General features: G+C 43.2%; 1 protein-coding gene across 2 annotated transcripts in view; it reads right to left on the reverse strand.

Moving 5' to 3' along the window:
• Positions 1-19,537, reverse strand: part of CEPT1 (choline/ethanolamine phosphotransferase 1) — a 35,817-nt gene that overhangs the window by 6,212 nt on the left and 10,068 nt on the right. Inside the window, exons 3-5 of one of the 2 annotated variants that reach the window (XM_045816389.1) lie at positions 15,730-15,877; positions 13,891-14,032; positions 2,239-2,323 (exon numbers count right to left, since the gene is read on the reverse strand). In XM_045816389.1, coding sequence (XP_045672345.1) covers positions 2,239-2,323; positions 13,891-14,032; positions 15,730-15,877 — 375 coding nt within the window. Of the gene's footprint in view, positions 1-2,238; positions 2,324-7,373; positions 7,459-13,890; positions 14,033-15,729; positions 15,878-19,537 lie in introns of both variants that reach the window. The other variant, XM_045816390.1, reaches the window with a different exon arrangement.

Genomic DNA, 19,537 nt, shown 5'->3' on the forward strand with positions numbered 1-19,537 from the left:
AATGGGCGATCCACACCCAGCAGACGGAAGTCACTTACCTGCGCAAGCAGCTGATCTTCTGGAATCAGCTTTATGAAGACTTCTGCACTATTTTTATTTGTTTTTACCATAAATTTGCCTTCTAAATGTTAGTAAAAGCTTTTTAATCAGGATTTGAAAAGCAATTTCCACCTTAAGACATCAACCACAAAAGAGATGGACATCTCACTTCTAGGCCCCGAACAAACCTCCCCTCCGCGTGGGCGCACACGCGGGCCAGGGCACTCTGTGCGCTGGGTCTTCCCTGTGCGGACACACGCAGCAGTGCGTGCGTGCGTAGGGCCAAGTACAAGGGGAAAGTGAAGTGCAGTGGTCTCGGGTCGGGCATGGGGACCTGGACTGGGAGCCGCTCCAAGGACACAGAGTGGCTCCCTCAGCCTCCAATATCCCCGGTGATGTCGAGTGCTTCCCTTCCGACTGTCACCAACTACGGGTTGCGTGTATAAACCCTAACTGAAAAAATGCAACGTGGACATCTGATACGGACAGTTAGGTGTGCATGCCTGCTGCTGACTTAATTCTGGACGGTCAAGCCAGAATCCCGTTTTCTTCTTGCTATCACTATGCTGAAACTACCAAAATTATATCTGTTTAAGATATTCAAAATAGTTTTGGAGGGGGGTAGATTTTTGGCAGAAAACACAAAGCCTATGAAAATAGTATAGTCAGGAGACCTAACAAATTTAAGTGGAAGTAGGCTTTATGACCTGGTTTTGGGAAAAGATATAAATTACAGAAAAGCCTCTCCTTCCTCTATGGCTAAATTGTTTTAAAAATGCAGTTATATAAATTAGTTATGTTAATACTAATTAACATTATGTGTGTGTGTATACCTATATATATAAGGTATTGTGTATATGTAGACAATATGTATGTATACACACAATATGTAGTGTGTATATAAAACTGTGTACACACCCAGTGAACAAAAGTAGTCAAATTCTGCAGTGAAATCTACAGAGCTCAGATTTCGCCAGCACTGGAGACCTGCTGGCTTTTGAGACTGATGTGAATCTAAATGATATTATGGACATGACTGAACAGTTTCAAAATTTTCCTGGTTGACAATGGATTATTTTTATTCCTGCACCCCCCTGCTCACAATACTACCCGCACCCCTCTAAATGTAAAGGGCATTAAACAAGTTCTGGTAATAAATACTTAGGATTCTTCCAGGGTCTAAGTTACCACCCTGAAGTGACTTGTAAGGGGAAGCTCCCACTCGACAAACTTCCCTTATACCTGAAATTAATCTGACTTTTAAGAATTCCATTCACTCAGGAGTAGCGTATCTTTTTGGTAAGATGACATCCAGTGAGTTACAGATAACCGTGTTCTGAATGGGTGGTGGCAGTTTTCAGCAGGAAGGGGACCGGGGGTACACACTGCGTCAGCTCAAATCTGGAAGGGCACGTCCCGACTGTGAGGACGGGGCGTGGGAGGGCTTCCTATGTGACAGGCACTGTTCTAAGCGCCGTACACATACTCACTCATTCCATCCTCAAAATAACCTGACGAGACAGGTACTCGTGTCGGCCTCATTTTACAGAGGAGGAAACTGCGCGGCAGACCGGTGAGGAACTGTTCACGGCAGACGGGACGGCCTGGAGCAGACTCAGGCGGGCCAGCCCCTGAGCCTGGGCCCTCGGCCTCCACATCACCCGTTCCAGCCTCCTTCAGAGGTCTCTGGAAAAGGGTCTGTGGTTGTGGGGGTGACTGCACTTCAGGTCAGGTTGAAAATCAAGGTCCTGGCTTGTTGAAAAAAACCCCTACAGCACTGACTTCAATAAGCATTCGTTCTGTTTTGGGGGCCAGAGTTAATTTACTACCCCGAATTTGTGACTTAGCTTTAAGCATACGACCAGAAAAAGAGAATTAAAAAAAAAAAAAGGTCTGGTTTAATCTAGTCGCTATATCAACACACACTGCTTGCTGTTTCCTCATCTGTAAAACGGAATAACAGATAACCATCATTCAGATGGCCTCCAAAAGCAGCCCCGGAGTATATGTGCCACAGAACTCAAGGAGTGAAATTCGCCAGGTCCTAAAGGGAGTTTGTGTCCAACTCTTGCTGAGACTTTTCGTTTTCAGAAAGGATAAAACGATTTTACACACCACCCTTCAACCTGATTATCTTACATTAGAAACACAAGCAAAAGACAACATGCATTACGGGGTACACAATGTGAACAAAATTACCATCGACTGCCAAAAAGGTGGTCCTCCAATCACTGCCAGCAAATGCATGATTATTATGAAGATTTGCACTTCAGTCACATCAATTCTGATTAGGTACAAAAAGCCAAAAAAGCAGAATTACTCAAAACAATTTCAAGTTAATTAGTCGCAAGCTTAGCAGCATCCCTCTATCATGCACAATAGAAAAAATCTCAAATATCGAGGAGAGGGGACAAGGGGGTGTCAAAAATTTGTTATGAGCAAAACCAAATAAAATTCAGAGCCTTTTAATTGAAATTGAGGAATTTCACAGAGCAATAAAAACCCCTCCTTTCAAAAAAAAGATTTCCGACTAAAGTTTGGGCTGAACCTATAGCTTAACCTTTCCAACCAAAAAACGAAAACAACAAAACCAAACCAAAACAACAGAGGTGTCTTAAATTCTGAGTGTCAAGCAGAGGATTGCACTGCGTTGAGCTGCTCTGTAGTACGCGATCTTGAAAGAAGTGCTTTGTAGTATCGTGGAAAAACGGTGGGCTGTCACTAAAGTGACAAAATCACTGAGACCCTGCAAAACGTACTGCCCCAGAGACAGATCCATGTAATGCCTTCTGTGCCGTGGGTGTGAAAAAAGTTTCACCCAGTTCTCGAGTTCTTAAACTTAATAGTTCCACTACCCTCAAGTTTCTGGAAAGAAGATAAGGAAAGCAGCCAAGAGTTATTAGCTTTGAGGCAGCCAGAGATGGTCTTGCAGTCCACAGGACACACAGCTGGTGTGAAAACAGGGCAGCAGGAGTCGGAGGTCGGAGGTCGGGGAAGAGGAGTGTGGGCAGTAAGACTGAGGAGCAAAGCACACGGCGGTGTTTCTTTCCCGTGGGCACTTCCCAGAAACTGGAGATGTCGTTCTCAGGGCACTGGATACAAATGCCTTTTACTTTTGAGGATTTATCCTACAGATACGCTTGCACCAAATGTCTGCACAGGTTGTTCATTACAGCATCATTTATAACGTGGAAATTATGAATGAGGGTGTGGCTACAGACATTATGGTACTCTCATGTAACGAAACATTTGGCAGCTTTTAAAAAAAGAGGGGGCGGCTCCCTACACAGTGACATGGAAATGCATCAAAGACCTTTTAGGTAAAAAACGTGTTCTAGAATGTGTATGTTACTTTCTGTATAAAGAAGAAAAATAACACTCCATTTTCATTTCTGCCATTAACGGCGTAACGAATTCCTGGAAGGACGCACGCACACTGAGCACGGTGGTGTCTAGGGGCGAGGCCAGTGTGGGGACTGGACGGCCGGGAGGTGAGGGTGGGCGGGGACTGTTTAAGTGCATTACCTGCTTTATAGTGTCAGTTTTTAAACAAAGTGCATAATTTATCTGTGAAGAGAGTACATTTTTAAAAAGTCTAAGAAGAACAGGTATCAACAACAGCAAGGGGGTTGACCCCCAGAGCGGAGCCCTCAGTTCTGAGACCGACACTGAGGACAGTCTGCAACGCGAGCCGGGTCCACGGATCCGCACAATGCGGAAGCCCGCACGCCCGTCGTGAGTGACCAGGCCGAGACCAGTCTCTCGCCACTAAAAAAACTTGGCATTGGTTGGCTCAAGAATGTGGTTTTAAATAAGCTTATTAAACTGCAAACATATAGTGATATACACATTGTGGGGGGAACATGGACTGAATTAGGCTAAAAAGAATCTGTAGTGCTGACCTGGTGAGTGGTGTTGCCAACAGGGGAAATTACACCCAGTAGCAGACTCAGGAGACTGAGCAGGTGTCAAAGATGATCGATTCTGTCTCGGGTGGAGGAGGGCAGACATCTTACAACATTTTGCTGGATATGTGAAGTAGCCTTTTGGGAGGGGAAGGGCCAGAAGTATAGAATTACAAAATAAAAATGGAGGGAACCTCATGCAATTACTTGTACCTTGGGTAAATGGAAAAGAGAACAGAAAATACGAAAGACCTTTACAAAGCCGCAAGCTGGGATACCTACCCCGTGCATTTGGTCTGAATTCCAACAAGACTCAGTACTAACTGAGCGATGTGAAGGGATTAAAATGACATTCGGGGAGAGTGGATCAACCTGTTCATCATTTTTCTCCAAAAATTTTTTATGTCATGTGCATTTCAAAGATACACTTGCAGTTAACTTGCAAACGTAAATGGTTCGGTTAAACTATACACAGTAAACACAACTGTGCTGTGTTTGGGGGGCCAGAGCCTGGTTAACACAATATGTACTGGAGCGACATTCAGGATGGCAAAGAAACCCTGGTTTCAGTTTGACTTGTGAGCTATTACTCAAACAGAAGCGTTTCGCTTAAAAAGTCATGGGAGGCACCTGGAATCCTATTCAGAGACTAGATTGCTATTTCTAGATTTGCAATTATTAATAAACGGACCTGAAGTCCTAGGGAACTTATGTATAACCAGCATGTGGCATTCACTGCATACTTCACCAGAAAAATACCACGGGTGGGGTGAAGACTGGTAGACTGGAATAAAGATCAGCTGTAAACTCAATATACTGCCTTCCAATATTTCATTTCCTGCCCTTGGTGAGGGGCAAACTGGGTGTGGCAAGCTTTGATTAATGTGAAGTAACATCACCCGTGCCACTGAGCGATCGCTGTGAGTGTTTCAGATTCAAGTGCCATATACGGACAGTCTAAGCATCTATTTTTGAGGTCAGCTGAGTTATTTAAAACAGTATTATTTACCACGTGAGTGACTACATGGATCTTCAGATTATATCTGAAGACACAAAAAACCCCAACCCATCTGGTAACTTTGAGTAAGAAGAGGAAACCAGCCAAAGGCTAGAATACAGTAAGTCCTCTTAAAGGAACTGAAGTTCAGGCCTCAAATTTAAGAGGTAGCCCATTCTTATCACCGGGGAACAAGATTAGAAAAAAAGAGTCCCTCGTTTAGCAACAATCTTGAAGTTAAACAAAGGGGCCCCAGACATATTCTTCCACTCAAACTAGCATAATCAATTCTGGAGAAATCTGGAAACTACTGGGAGTCACTAACACAGGTCTTAAAATTAATAATAATGATAATGACCACATATTATATGCCAGCCACTGTAGTGAGTATATTACACTTTTGACTCAATCTTCAAAACCTTCCAAAGAGGAAGGACCTATTACCACCCGCCATCCTACAGATGAGAAGCTGAGTCAGACACACCAAGTGGCTTTTCCGAGGGCCCGTTGCAGAGACAGTAAGTGCTGTTCCCACACAGTGCCGACAAGCTCCTCTAAGTTCTGTCTGCTAATCAGCTGAGATACACACGGCCACATGTTTCTAACTTGCTATCACTAAGATAGCTGTATGTTCCAGGATGATGCTTCTCATATTCTCAAATAATTTTCCCTAAAATGGTAGAACTCGATACATAATAGCTGACATAGAAGGGTTAGATGCTAATAATCAAATTTAATTTGGAAACAAATTAGAAATAATTGCTCTTTGTGAGGCTATTTGCCTCCTGAATTTTTTTTTTAAAAGGCACATCTGACAATTTCATTGCAATGACCAAATCCGTTAAAGTGACAAATATTAAAAGCAAATCTCTGCAAATTAGCAGCAACTGGTGAAAGTGAAGAAGACAGGTATATCTGGAGAAAAAGACATTTTTCATGATGTTAAAATTCAAATGCATTAGTTTCTACAAAAATTTTAATAGGAAGGGCTCCGTAAATATAGGGTGCTTTGTTATTTACAGATAAGCAAGGTGAAAGTAAATAATGTCGTCAATATCATGACCATTCATTTCCTTAAGAATATTGGTGGAAATGACCTTTGGCGAAAGAATGTGGACCGCTGCGGTCAGCACGAAGCGTCCGGCCTTTGGCACAGCCCCAAGGCGGGCTCGCAGTCAAGGGCCGCTAACGTACAGCGCACCCTGACCTACGCGCACTATTGCACTCCAGACGGGGATTCCACAAATGAGTGTGCAAATACACGGTAAAGGCAACGGAAAATGGCTTTACTCTTGTTCCTAAAACATGCCTATAGTACTCAGTACTCTCCACTTGCCAAATTTATTTTGGGGGAAAAAATTGCAGAATATTCCTCACTATGACTTTGTCCCCAAAGCCATTGTTACTGCCATTGAATAACTGGATTTACAACTCGAACAGACACCTTTCAGAAAGAACTCTGCTACCAGAGACTCACTACTGCTGTCGGATTACTGAAGCATTCTGGGGCACGAGGACTCAGTTTGGGAAACTGGATGCAGCCTTGTTGTGCTACATCTGCTGGGTGTCCATATGAACACTCCCTAACTGCAAAATAAACAGAATCTAAGCTCTGTTTTTGTTGTCAATAAACTTTTTCATACTAAAGTGTGAAGGATTCAGGGCTAGTCTACTGGGAAACCATTTCCTAATAAATTTTGAAAGTTTAAAAGTCGTAAGGTCAAAAATCACACTTCTAATATATGAAAACAAAGATACATTACTTACTCTTAGCATTAATTACAGAAATATGTTTTTAATTTTTAAAAAACCTGAAAAAGAAGGCAGTCAAAGGATGACTATAGTAACAGGAAAGTCAAGAATACTTAGTTTTAAAAGCACAAATAAGAGAGGAAAACAGAAACCATAACAGAAGTAAGGACAGCTTCTAGCATTAATTTTTTTAAAGAACCTGAAAACAGAGGCAGAAGAACTAGTACATTACTTTAAGAAGTTAAGAGAACAAACAGAATCTTTTCTACATGACTATAAAAAAATCCCCTCAACTTACCTAAGGAAAACTCTGCTTGCTTTCTTCTGTTTTCAAAATATAAATACCAAAAACATTATATTTAATGGTGGAAAGGTATTTGTTTTAAAAATATTGCAATTAGCAAAAATGATATTAGGTGTAGTAGGTAAATGGGAATTGTTTTTAGCATCAACTCATCAAAATATTATTTTAAAAAATTTTTGTTTAATAGGGTGGATTTTTATTGCCCTATTATATATGAAAATTATTTGTTTTCTAATAACCTGCTTGTCTGTGAAATGCCACCAGAAACACTTTTGATTTTTTTGTTTGGTTTCATTGGTCTGTGCATGACAAAGGTGCTGTCTTTACTGAGTTCACGTCATTGTTCATTGGACAGCATGAATACTCTAGCAGTTACCGTGAAGTTCCAGAACCAGGGCCCCAGGGTTCCTGTGAGAAGCTGGCATATTATAATTATGATCTGGGACTCTGTAACATCGAATCTATGCATAAGGAAACAAACATTTCAAAATAACTTTACTCAGAGCTTTTGCTGAAGAGCCCAACTAAAACAGGTAACAAAAATCGATTTAAAAGGTTGCATTCTCCTTATGAAGGCATCTAAAGATTCAATGATACGATTTATACAATACTACCATTATCCTATGTTTACATGTATATTTCTTACCCAAAGCAAAATAGTATAAAAGCTTGAAAAATAAAACCGTCTAACACAGTGAATAAATGACTTGTAGATCAGCAGCTGCGAAAACTAGAAAAACGCAGAGTCTGCTCTCGGTTACCCACGAATGGTGATGCTACTTGCCTAGTGACCACACTGTGACATTCGTCCCTTCAGCACCGGGCCCACCGGACTGTCTTGTGGACAAATGCTTCCCAGAAGCCACCAGGCAGGGACGTCTGGTAGTCTGAGAAACCACTGCTATCTCACCGCCGCCCGCCCCCGCGGGGCAGCTCGCCCACACCCACACCGCTGCTGTCTCAGCAAATCAGCTCGGGTGTGCGGAAGGGCAGGCGGGAAAATGGGACTTTCTGGGAAACGGTTAGAGCACAATTCAAGGTGGCCATTCCCTCGTCCTGTTTCCTGATAATCTGTTGTCCAGAATCTTATCCTCTTTCTCTTCCCTTAATTGCACACCAGCATGATAACTCTCTATTACATTGGAAACTTTTATTTGTGATAAAAATAAGTAAAACGCCCAACTCAATCACTGAAAAAGTTTTGGGACACAGATGGTGACAGAAAAAAAACCCAGTGGTTTCAAACAGGCTTCAGATAAAACGGACATAATCACAACGAGGCACTGAGCAATGCCAAAGAGACAGCGAGAGGCCCGCAGTGTCACCAATGCCATGGGAGTCCAAAGGGCACTCTAGGTTTTACATTAATGCAAACGGTGGTTTTAGGGTGTTATCTATAATATTTTGATAACATAGGTAGAGTCCAAATGAATGCATCATTTCTGAGAAGAAATACACAGGAGGAAAATAGAAACCAAAAGAAAATCTCTGGTCTTTCATAGCCCCTGTGACAGCCCTGACCGGTACAGCTCAGCGGGTTGGGTGTCCTTCCCACAAAGCAAAAGGTTGCTGGCTGGATTTCCAGTCGGGGCACACATCTGGGTTGCACACCTGGTCCCTGGACCGGGTAAGTTGGGGAGGCAACCCTCCCTCCCTCCTTTCCTAAGAATAAGTAAATCAATCCATGTGATTAAACATTTACAGATATGCAGATCCTAGAAAGTCATTCAGTAGGGAGTTTCCTAATTCTTAATCCCCAGGAAATGGACCATACATTGACAGACAACAGATTTACTGACTAGGGGGTCTTCGAATAGTTATTCTTTAGAGGTTACTGGGATAAGAGCATAAACTGCCCTGGCTAGTATAGCTCAGTGGATTGAGCACCGGCCGCGAACCAAAGGGTCACTAGTTTGATTCCCAAGTCAGGGCACATATCTGGGCTGTAGGGGCCATGTGAGAGGCAACTATACATTGATGTTTCTCCTCCTCCCTTCCCCTTTCTCTAAAAATAAATAAATCAAATAAAAAAAAAAAGGGAAAGTAAACTGGATTTGTTACACTGCCAGTAGAATACAAAGCCTATTAACTTTTTTCATTTAATTATAGAAAAAAAAAGTCAAGAGTTACTTAGTTACATAGAAATAAATGGTGGCAGGGTTTTTCACTAATATAAACGTGAAACCGCAGAAGCATGAATTGAAAAGTGTAATAAAGCGAAGGGGAACACTCTGCCTGTCGTAATGATAAATACTAGGAAAACTAGAAGTAACATCTGTAAATTTAATGGGCTCACGGAAGGAACCTTAAATACCACCGTATCCAACATCCTTTTTTCATACATTAGAAAATGAGGCCCATGAGCGTTACGGGCCTTGCTCAAGCCGAGACAGAAAAGAGGGAACTTGGAGACAATCCTTGAGGCAAGACATACAGGCCTGAGTTCAACGTACTATAATTTCTTGCTTTCTTCTCTCCTGAAAAGGTAACTTGAGTATTTTTTCCTGAATGATAATAAGAAAGAATTCCACCTTTCACAGCATTAAAGACATTTTAAGGCCTATGTTTTGCATAAATGTAGTTTATTAAAGACTGGCAACCCTCAGCCCTGGCTGGCGTAGCTCAGTGGATTGAGCGCGGGCTGCGAACCAAAGTGTCACAGGTTCGATTCCCAGTCAGGGCACATGCCTGGGTTGCAGGCCACGGCCCCCAGCAACCACACATTGATGTTTCTCTTTCTCTCTTTCTCCCTCCCTCCCCTCTCTAAAAATTAATTTAAAAAAATTAAAAAAAAAAAAAGACTGGCAACCCTCAACTTCAGGGTTTCTAAGTGTTTATTAAAATGGTTCTACACATTGACGAGTTCTATGTATAAAAATACCTAGGTACGGAGGGTTGAGACCTTAAGAGAGGAAATGTGGACTCCTGCATTTAATATAACCCATAAACCTGCTTAAGAATATTTTACAAGTGTTTACAAATGAGCTTCAAGTCTTAATGCTTATCCCCTTCCACTGACTCAATCCTTGTGCGAAGTTCTAGCCTCTAAGCCCTTTCCCCTCCCCTGGCTTCCATACCCTACAGGGCTAAGCTGGTCTGGAAGGGTCCCAGGAGCGGTCGGTCCTCAGCTCCCTGAGACCTCTCCTTGGTCGCTGCAGAGGCACTGTCGGGACAGAGGTCTGTCTGGGTGTGACTGGTGCTACCTTCTCTGCAGGCGGCAGCTCTCACCTGTGATCAGAGCAAAGTGCTAGACGACACGGCTCAGGGTTTCACGGGGGACGTATCCAAATAACACTGGCTTTCTCACCATACCTACTCTGAACGGAAATTATTTAGTTGTGGGTTAATTAAATTGTTGTGCCTATTTTTGTTCAAGACACTAAAAGCACACTTAATAGGAACTAAAAATACTGACATTAGGAAACTAAGAAAAACTAGCAAAAGTTTCTTATTTGGCAAACATACTATTTTATTAATGTTATTAAATGTGTAGCAGCCCAAAGTTATTATATATGAAAAAGAAATGCTTGTGATTTTTTCACTCGTGCGTGTGAACATCAAAATAAAACAATTAAAATAAAGATATTTTAAAATAAAATTCCAAAGGTTGTTTCCACTTTCCTCTAAGAAGTGAGTTTTAAAAATTTCTTTACTCAAATTACATTTGCGAGTTGACCTTGTTCTTTCCTGATTAAACAAAATAAAAGCAGGGTTTCCTCCTGCATGCATACAATTTTACCTCATTACACATGTGCCTATTCTATCTGCTCCAGAAAAACATGTAAAATCCAAAATGGAAGTGTTGGGACTTCTTTAAAAATCTCTGTATTATCTCACATGCCTCCATTACTTTGGCATTTGGATAGCTAGCTCCTTAAAAATAAAGCATTTGCAGTAAATTTCTACGAATGTTGTAGTTTATTTTTAATTAAAAATGGATTCAGTGTTGCTTTCATGTAAATGCAGGAATTCAGAAAACTGCATACAATTTTCCCAAATCAAAACCACTCTGCTGTAACATTATTTAAACTGAGATGTTAAATTCAAACTAGCCTCAATACCCCTGCATTTTCTCACACCATTAAGGCGGGACTGTGGTCTCGGAAGAAGAGGGTCCCCCCACCCAGTCCTCCTGTCTGTAATGGCCTCTCTGGTCACTTTCTCGCCTGCACTGAATCCTTCCCAGTAAAAGACAGCCCCGCCGTCTTCCTGAGCCCTGGTCCTCTCCTCTAACCAACGCCGTGCTGCTCCCCTCACAGCCGCCCACTTCGTCAACGACCTGCACTGCCGCTGTGCTCCTGGGTCCCCACAACCTGGCTCCACCCACCACCGCTACAGGGAAACCACGCTGGATGGCCTCTACTGCCAAATTCAGTGTACAGTTTTCTGGGCTCATTTTGAGTCTTGGCAGCATTCAGCATTGTTCTCTTTCGAAATTCATCCCTCTCCTGGACTTTCATTTCAGGTTCTGTCTCTACCCACTCCAGCTGTTCAATAATTTCGTGGGCTTCTTTCTAGGCTCGCCCTGTTTTCTGCTCTTCTCATCCTCACTGGGTGTCTAAAACCCCTCGCATACAAGTTCTAGACAGAACTCCCCCTTCAAGTTGGCTCCTTTTCCCGCGGTGCCTTGCTCCACTTTCCATGCAGCCACCTGAGAGGGGGCAGGGGCAGTCAGTCTGGCCCCTGCTCTCCCGTTCACTCTCCGCACCCAAACAGAGACCATGCTCTACAGTTCCTAACTCCCCAACCTCTCTCCAGCCCCCTCGCTCTCCCCAACAGCTCCGCCACTGTGCCAGCTCAGACTTCACTCCTCACACCAATTATGCGGATGCCTCCTAAAGGGTCCCCTCACTCTGTCACAGCCTCCTCCAACCCACTCTCCAAGCTGCCGTCAGCCTGAGCTTCCAAAGGTGCTTTGGTCATGTCCCTGCGTTAGGTCCTGCAAAGGCTCCCCACAGACTCGGGATCAAAGCCCGCATCTCCTGGCAGGACGTGGAAGGCCCTCGGTTTTCTGGATCTTCTCCAGCCTGTCTCCTGCCACCTGCTACGGGCGCCCGATGACTGAACAGTCTGGAGCTGCTTGCAGTTCTCCAAGCACATACTCCGCCGGAGGATCACACTACCAGGGAAACTGCAAGGCTGGCACACAGAAAGCTGTGATAGCAACTCACTCCTACAAACACCATCTATTAACTCCTCCTCTGTTTCCACGGTTTCGCTTTCCTTCCTTCAGCTCCCACACCATATGGTTGGTGCTGCTTTACTTGAAAGGGAAAGAGAATAAATTAGGGCTAGATAAATAAGCTTTCAAAATAAGGGCCTGAAAGTTAACTCTGAAATAATACTGATGACACGTAAACTACGTGAAATCCAGGTATCAAAACTTCTGCTATCTTGGAAAATAATAACATCACAAAAAATTAAAATTTAATTTGGGCCAATCAAGTGATCTTAGAACTCTATTAATTTTGTAATTTTCCCTAATGCAGAGAAAAACTATGAAAACATTAAGGTAAAATAAAAACTATGAAAATAATATTGAGAAAAAAATTGGTACATAATATTTTCAGTTACTGTTTTTAAAAAATTATCAGAAATCCTCAGTATTTTCTGGGCACTGACCATGTTTAACCTGCTGATATAAGCAGGTGGTTTCCACCTGCGCAGGCACAGGCACTGAAAATAGGGAAAACATCCTGAGAGGGGCCTTAACCATGTTCTCTAAACCCCTTTATTTTGAAATTACTCTGAGACATGTCTCTTAGTCAGCATCCAAAATATTAATAATGATTCAGTTGCTGTCATAAGTTAAGAACATCTTAAATTATATTTAAATAGGTTTAGCAAAAATCATCTCAACTACACCTGGAGGGAACACCTGAATTTCTATGTACTTTAGATTTTTCACAGCCCCAAAACTAAATTTATTAGGAATCTAAAATTTAAAACTCCATTAAAGATCCGTCTTAATTAGAGGCTAGGTTGGGATGTTCCAGCGTTGGCCATCCTATTTTTATTTTGACATTTCAGGATGTATTCTGGGCCTTTTTTCCAACTGTTTTCTCTTTTAATCCTATTCCACAAGAAAAACAGAACTGGAGCCGCGTGAGCAGGGTCTGTGGTGCTGGCACACCGACGGGCCGGCCAGCCGGCGAGGTCCTTCCTCAGCGCATTCTGAGGCGGGGGCACTCTCATGCCGACCGGATAACCAAGAGCTTGGACTGTTACAGATCCATAAAAAAAGTAACGTGGAAAGAGTAAAACCTAATTAAGCTATGCTACTTAGAGACGAGAGTTGCTCTTTGCTCTCATAAACAACCTTTTCTTTCCTGAAAATGAATTGTCATATGTCAAAATAAAACACAGAGTTAAGGTGAGTAGCAGTAGAAAAAAGACAAGTGGATTTGTCTGCTGGAAAGACAAGTGGATTATGAGTGAGGAGGGGCTACTGCTTTTCTCATTACTTTAAAAATACAGATTGGGCCCTGGCTGGTGTGGCTCAGTGGATTGAGCACCGGCCTGAGAACCAAAGGGCAGCTGGTTCGATTCCCAGTCAGGGCGCATGCCTGGGTTGCAGGCCAGGTCCCCAGCGGGGAGCAAGTGAGAGGCAACCACACACTGATGTTTCTCTTCCTTCCCTTCTCTCTAAAAGTAAATAAAATCTAAAAAAAATTTCTTTTAAATATTGATTGGGAGGTTCTAGTATTTCCTTTCAAAAACTGTGACAAAAGGACACGTAATGGAGACCATTAGGTAACAGCTATGATAATCAGGGTTTTCAACTTTTCATTTACTAATTTTGTGATTTGACCAATTCCTAATACTCAAATACCTACCAAGCACACCCTCCACGTTTGAAAGAGGAGACAAAGTCCCCAGTAAGCGTTACTTACATCCCGAATCGCAGAGTTCCGGAAACGTACGTTTGCCAGTGCGCACAGTAGAACATGAAGGTCCCGGCGAAACAACAGAAAAACATCCAGTCCGGGTTCGTCCCCAGCTGGACCGCAATGCAAGTCCCAAGAACCACGAAAACTGCAGAAGAAAGATCACAATGAAAACTGAACCATCTCAGGAGCAAACACTGGGTTGAAAGGATTTTGCCGGAGGCAAGAAGGTGCGCTGCAAATGTACCACCTTCTCTCAGTTACCAATGGTGGCAAGAAAGAAGAATATAATAACCTTTTCTGTTATATTTCACCCCATAATTTCAACCTCTTCTTTCACTACACCATTTAGTGAAACCTGCATTTCTGAAAGCAACTAAAATACTTCAGCATTTTTTTGGAGTAGTCCCCCAACCCAGTACTAGTGTATTTTTTTATGTATATAAAAACTTTGGTAATGTTACATTTAGGGATAGTATATTAACGAGCAGTAGAAACGACAAGGCATAGAGTCAAAAGGAAAAAAAACACCTAGATAATTCACAGAGGGACCTACTCACTTCAGATCGATAGCTGTCCCTTTTTTTTCATCCTCACCTAAGGACATTTTTTTGTTTGTTTGCTTCACTGCTTTTTAGGGAGAGAGGAAGGGAGAGAAACATAGATATGAGAGAGAAGCGTCGTTTGGCTGCCTCCCCTAGGCACGAGGACTGGGGATCATGTGCATCTCGAAGGGGGATCACATGTGCCCTGACCGGGGATTGAACCTGCAAACTAGGTACGCGCTCCAACTGGGAACCAAACCCACAACCTTTCAGTTGTGAAACGGTGCCCCAACCGAGACACGCTGACCGGGCAGTAGCCGTCTTTTCTTATTTAGCCGATATTATGGACTTCCTATAAAGGTTTGGAACTCAGACTACAGTGCAAAAATGGCTATCGCTTAAAATAAAAAACAATGATAGGATACCTATCATTGTGCTGTCACCTAATTAAATTAAAATAGCCTTTTGCGATCGATGCCCAATGGAAATTATGAGTTTTTCCTGAGCCTCAAAAGCTTTCACGAGCGTTTAGCCGTTCCTCCCCCACCAAGCAAGCCGCTGTCAGGACACACAGAAACGGCACCACGCACCGGCACCTGCAGGTCTGTGTCCACCAGGCAAAACCATCTAGGGTTGTGTTTGTTTCCCTTTTAATTGCTATGCCAAGTGACAAGAAAGCAACTGAAGAACTAAATAGTGTGTGTGTAGAGGGGAGGGGAGGTGGGGGTTCTGACAGTGAGGCTAGTTAGAAACTGTCATTTTGTTTCTGAGTCTCTTTTCCCCTGTAAAAAAGCACTGAAATGTTATTTGAAAAACAGTACAAATAGAGACATATTACCTATAATCTAACTGTGGTAACTCTTCTATTGCAAGCATGCTAGTGTATTTTTCCAGTCTTTTTATCCAAGCCTATTATCACACAGTTGCACTCCAAGTCGACCACATAATTTTAAATGTCTACACAACATCTACTTACACACAAAGACGGGGATTTCCCCAGACTCCCACTATAGCACCTATAATTTGAGATTTTTGATGGTGACAACTATGCTCTAAGCTTTTTAAAAATAATAGGGGCTAGAATGGTAGTATTTATCTTTAAAAATAACTTTTAAGTAGAAATTAAAATTTCCCAATATAGCTAATAATCAAACATTAACCAGATTTACAGTTTTTGAAAGTACTAAAACTTGCACGAAATCACTCATTCCGGTAACTACTACAACACCATAGAATTCTTGTTTATCACACTCCTCCTGTCACTTCTAACCAGTACCACTCACAAACAAACCGACACTACCTGTGGACAGGGAATCGCAGCCGTGGTCGAACAGCTCCCCCAGGGGAGAGCTGCTGTTGGTCCTTCTCGCCTGCTTCCCGTCGATGGCGTCCAGAGACTGGTAAATGAAGAGGCCGCACGCGCAGGCCACGTACGCCCACAGAGGGGCCTGCGAGAGAAGAAGAGAGCACAGGACCATTGAGACACTTTCGCCGCTACGCCTGGCTGCTACGCCGTATCTTCCTTCTCCAGAGACGCGCTGCTGGCTGCAAGCAATGGGAGGGAAGACCCTAGTGCCACGGAATGTAAAAAAGTTCTGAAACAATCCGAGTTGTAAAAGAAGGAAACCCCCTGCTCATGAGTCTGTTGAAGCAGAGGCCGGGGGACCGCCTCACAGGCACATCACGGAAACCCATGCCAGATTAGCCTGGGTGATTTCTACGAGGTTCCCTCAACATTCAGATTCTAAGTCAATGAAAGCATAATCTAGCACTGTTTTTTCCAAAGTGCATCTTTAAAGACATGTACAGGCATTACGTGAAAAAAGACTTCCATGCTAAACCAAACTCGTGTGGGAAACACTAGGTTACACGATTTCTCTGCCACGGGACTTCCCCCAGCCCCTAACACGACTGTCGCATGCTGTGCACCCTCCATAAGGGGGGCCCGACGTGCTCCCGCTGCCCAACCTGAGCACGTAACTGATTTTAAACACACGTCTTCAATGTTCCGCGGAATGACACGGGAGAAATACCGATCTAGCACACAGAGTGCTTACAACGTGATTTTCCAAATAGCTACGGTCATATTTTTTAAAATATTCTTTTTTTTCCAGACAGATAATGAACCACTAATATTGATTTTAAATGTTGTATGTTAAAAAAGGAGAGCTTCTCTTTAGACTGTCCTCTTTAAAAATACAGAATGTTTTGTATCACTTTTCACTATTTCCTACACCCAGGCCACAAGACATTTTTTATAAACACAACATATTTTCTCAGGTATTGGTTATCAAATGAAACTGTGGGCATTAGATGCCCAGAGCTGCAAATAATCTTCAGTATATTCTGCACTGCAAAGGCTTGTTTTCCTCTGACAGAGGTCCATTTAGTTCTCAGTTATTAAAGGTCAGGAAGGTCTTTTCCTTTAACATGTTCTTGGGGCCTCACACTTCCCGGCCCTGGGGCTGCTGAACGGACTAAGGCACACGCCTTCCCCAGGACGAGCTCCAACCCGGAAAGCAGGGACTGCAGGCCCGTACGTGCACTGGACGGAGGGACCAATCCCGTGCGACTGAGATCCCCGTCCCCCCGGCTTGGGGCTCCTGCTCTTGTTCCTAGAGGAATCCAGTCCCTCTACAGCAGTGCTGTGTGGCTATTTTAGTGTAGGTTCATTAAAATTAAATTAAAACTAAAAATTCAATTCCTCAGTTGCAGCAAACACTCACTTTAAGTACTCAAGAGCAAGCCGTGGCTGTGGCTACCGTGTGGGAGAGCACAGACACAGGACACCCCCATCGTCACAGGCATGCCTACTGGCCAGTCCTGCTCTAGGGGTCTGCAGAGCTCGGACTCCTGGGGTCCGAACTTAGGATTCTAATGTGGTGAAGAGTTACTCTGGAGCAGAGGCGACTTTACCTATCCACACACATCACCCTCAGAAGCAGCAAGACAGTCATCATCACCTACGAGAGAGAGAGAGAACAAAGCCTTCCTGTCTTGTCTCTGAGCATCTCTTTCTTCCTGTGAATCAGTGGAACACTAAACTAATATTTATCTGCTTCTCCCTTGTTGCCATGAAGTCACAGCTCTCAGAGGCGTTGTAAGAAGGCGGCCTTCTCATGCAGGAATCGGTGTGGCCCCGCTGGGCTAGCAGCCTGGAGGAACAGCAGACGAGTGGGGGGACTGGGGAGCAACCAGGAAACCGTTCTCACACGGAGGGAGAGGCGGGTGGGGAAGGGCTGGCAGGAGCAAATCATCTCATCCATTACCTTGCAAAATCTTCAGAGATGGTTTTAAGTGAGTCAATCCCGGTGAAAAATTGAAAGAAACTTGAGGTTTAACTAAGATTTTGAAACAGAACTGTAGTGCACATTACCTACACTCATACGCACACCTACGCTGGAACAAGAGTGATTTCTTTTCCTGGGAGAGCACAAACACAGACTGTTAAACGTACACACGAGGAGGAGCTGGGGGTGGGGGTGGGGAGGCGAGTCAGGTGACAAAGGGAATATTTTACTTTTGTTTTACACCTTTCTGTTTGAATTTTTCCAACTATGTAATTTTCCCCCTTTTCTTTTGAATGTCCATACGAGTCAACTGGGCAATGTGCCATTTTAATTATTCTTCCATTTTTCTACATTTTTAAATACTTTAACCATTTTTAGTGGGTTAAATGAAAAGCATTAAATGTAGAAACATAAAACAAACAAAAACAAATGATGAGTATTCACAGAAAACACTATTATCATATTTTAAAAGTTATATTTAAGCCTGAAAGAGCTCTTTTTGGTAACTGCATATGACTCAGTACAGGCTTTCCTGTATATAAAACAGATAATATCAATTTCCTCTCTCTCTTATGTGGCAAGGATAACTCAAGTATATGTAACATAAATCAAGCTGCTAGATAAATTCTAAGTTAACTGAAGGATACTAAAACCAAAGCTACTAGCTGATGAGGTTTAAATGTTTAGTAACAGAAATAGATCATGAGAATATTTTGGTATTCCATACAAAGAGGGAGAAATCTACATTTCTGCTTTATGAGTTTGAAAAATGAGGACTTATTTTCCTTTCTTATCTATGGGAAAGTCTGTTCTTCCCCCCTAATAAAAAAAAGGCAAACTCAACTGAACCCATTTTAATAGTGACATTCTTTTCTTTCTTTCTTTTCCAAGTTTCAAACATTTATTAATCAGTGTAAACCCCAACACACTGCATCAGCACGATTTCGTGACCTCGGAGGGGAAACACTTCCTGGTTAAGCGAGAAACTGGGTGGACGGCCCTGGAAGACCTTGGGTCCCCACTTCACCGTGACCGGCATTCACCGGGCGGACTTGCGCTGCCCACTGGGCCCCAGTGTGTTCCAGGGTCTGGGTCATGCTTTCTGTCCCAGCGGACACCCGGGCTGAACAATGCCCGGTGCGGGGCACACGGCACTGCCCGGTGCCCCGGCTCCCAGGAACACGAAGAGGGAGTCGAGCCCGGATGCTGCTGGGCCTGACCGCGGCTCTGCCGGAGCACCGCTGCGGCACGGGCCCGGCGGCGGGTAGTCGGTCGTGACACTCTTTTCTACGAGAAAGACTGATATCTGAGATTCTGATGGAGTTTAAAACACCAGTAACTTAAAAAATACGTGGAAAGTTCATAATACTGTAGACGTTAAACTTGATGCTCGCCCACCGAGAGGCTGAAAAAAATTAGAGCTAAAATGAATGAGAATTTCCCTGGAATGCTTGACTACAATAACACTGAAAAAGAAAACAAATAAGAGATTCAGTGAGGACTTAGATGAACTTGTGAGTCCCTATGCAATGTATCATTAGAAAAAAATCAGGAACGGGAGGGGTTGTGGAAGAATAGGTTATATGCTCAATATTTTTGACCAATGAATAACTACCTACCACTTACTGGGCATTAGGTACTAGGCACTCTGAATGCATACTCCCATTTAATCCTCATAGTACTCCAAAATAAGATTTAAAAGGATAAATAAGCTGTGAGTCAAGGAACACTGCAGAGATAACAAGAGCCTATCGTGGAGAACAGCCATGACCTGGTTTAACGTGTTCCGAACGGAGCCGAACAGCAGTGCTGCCCTGC

This window comes from Phyllostomus hastatus, unplaced genomic scaffold (assembly GCF_019186645.2).
Source record: "Phyllostomus hastatus isolate PE091 unplaced genomic scaffold, TTU_PhHast_1.1 phas_scaffold_216, whole genome shotgun sequence".
Lineage (NCBI taxonomy): Eukaryota > Metazoa > Chordata > Mammalia > Chiroptera > Phyllostomidae > Phyllostomus > Phyllostomus hastatus.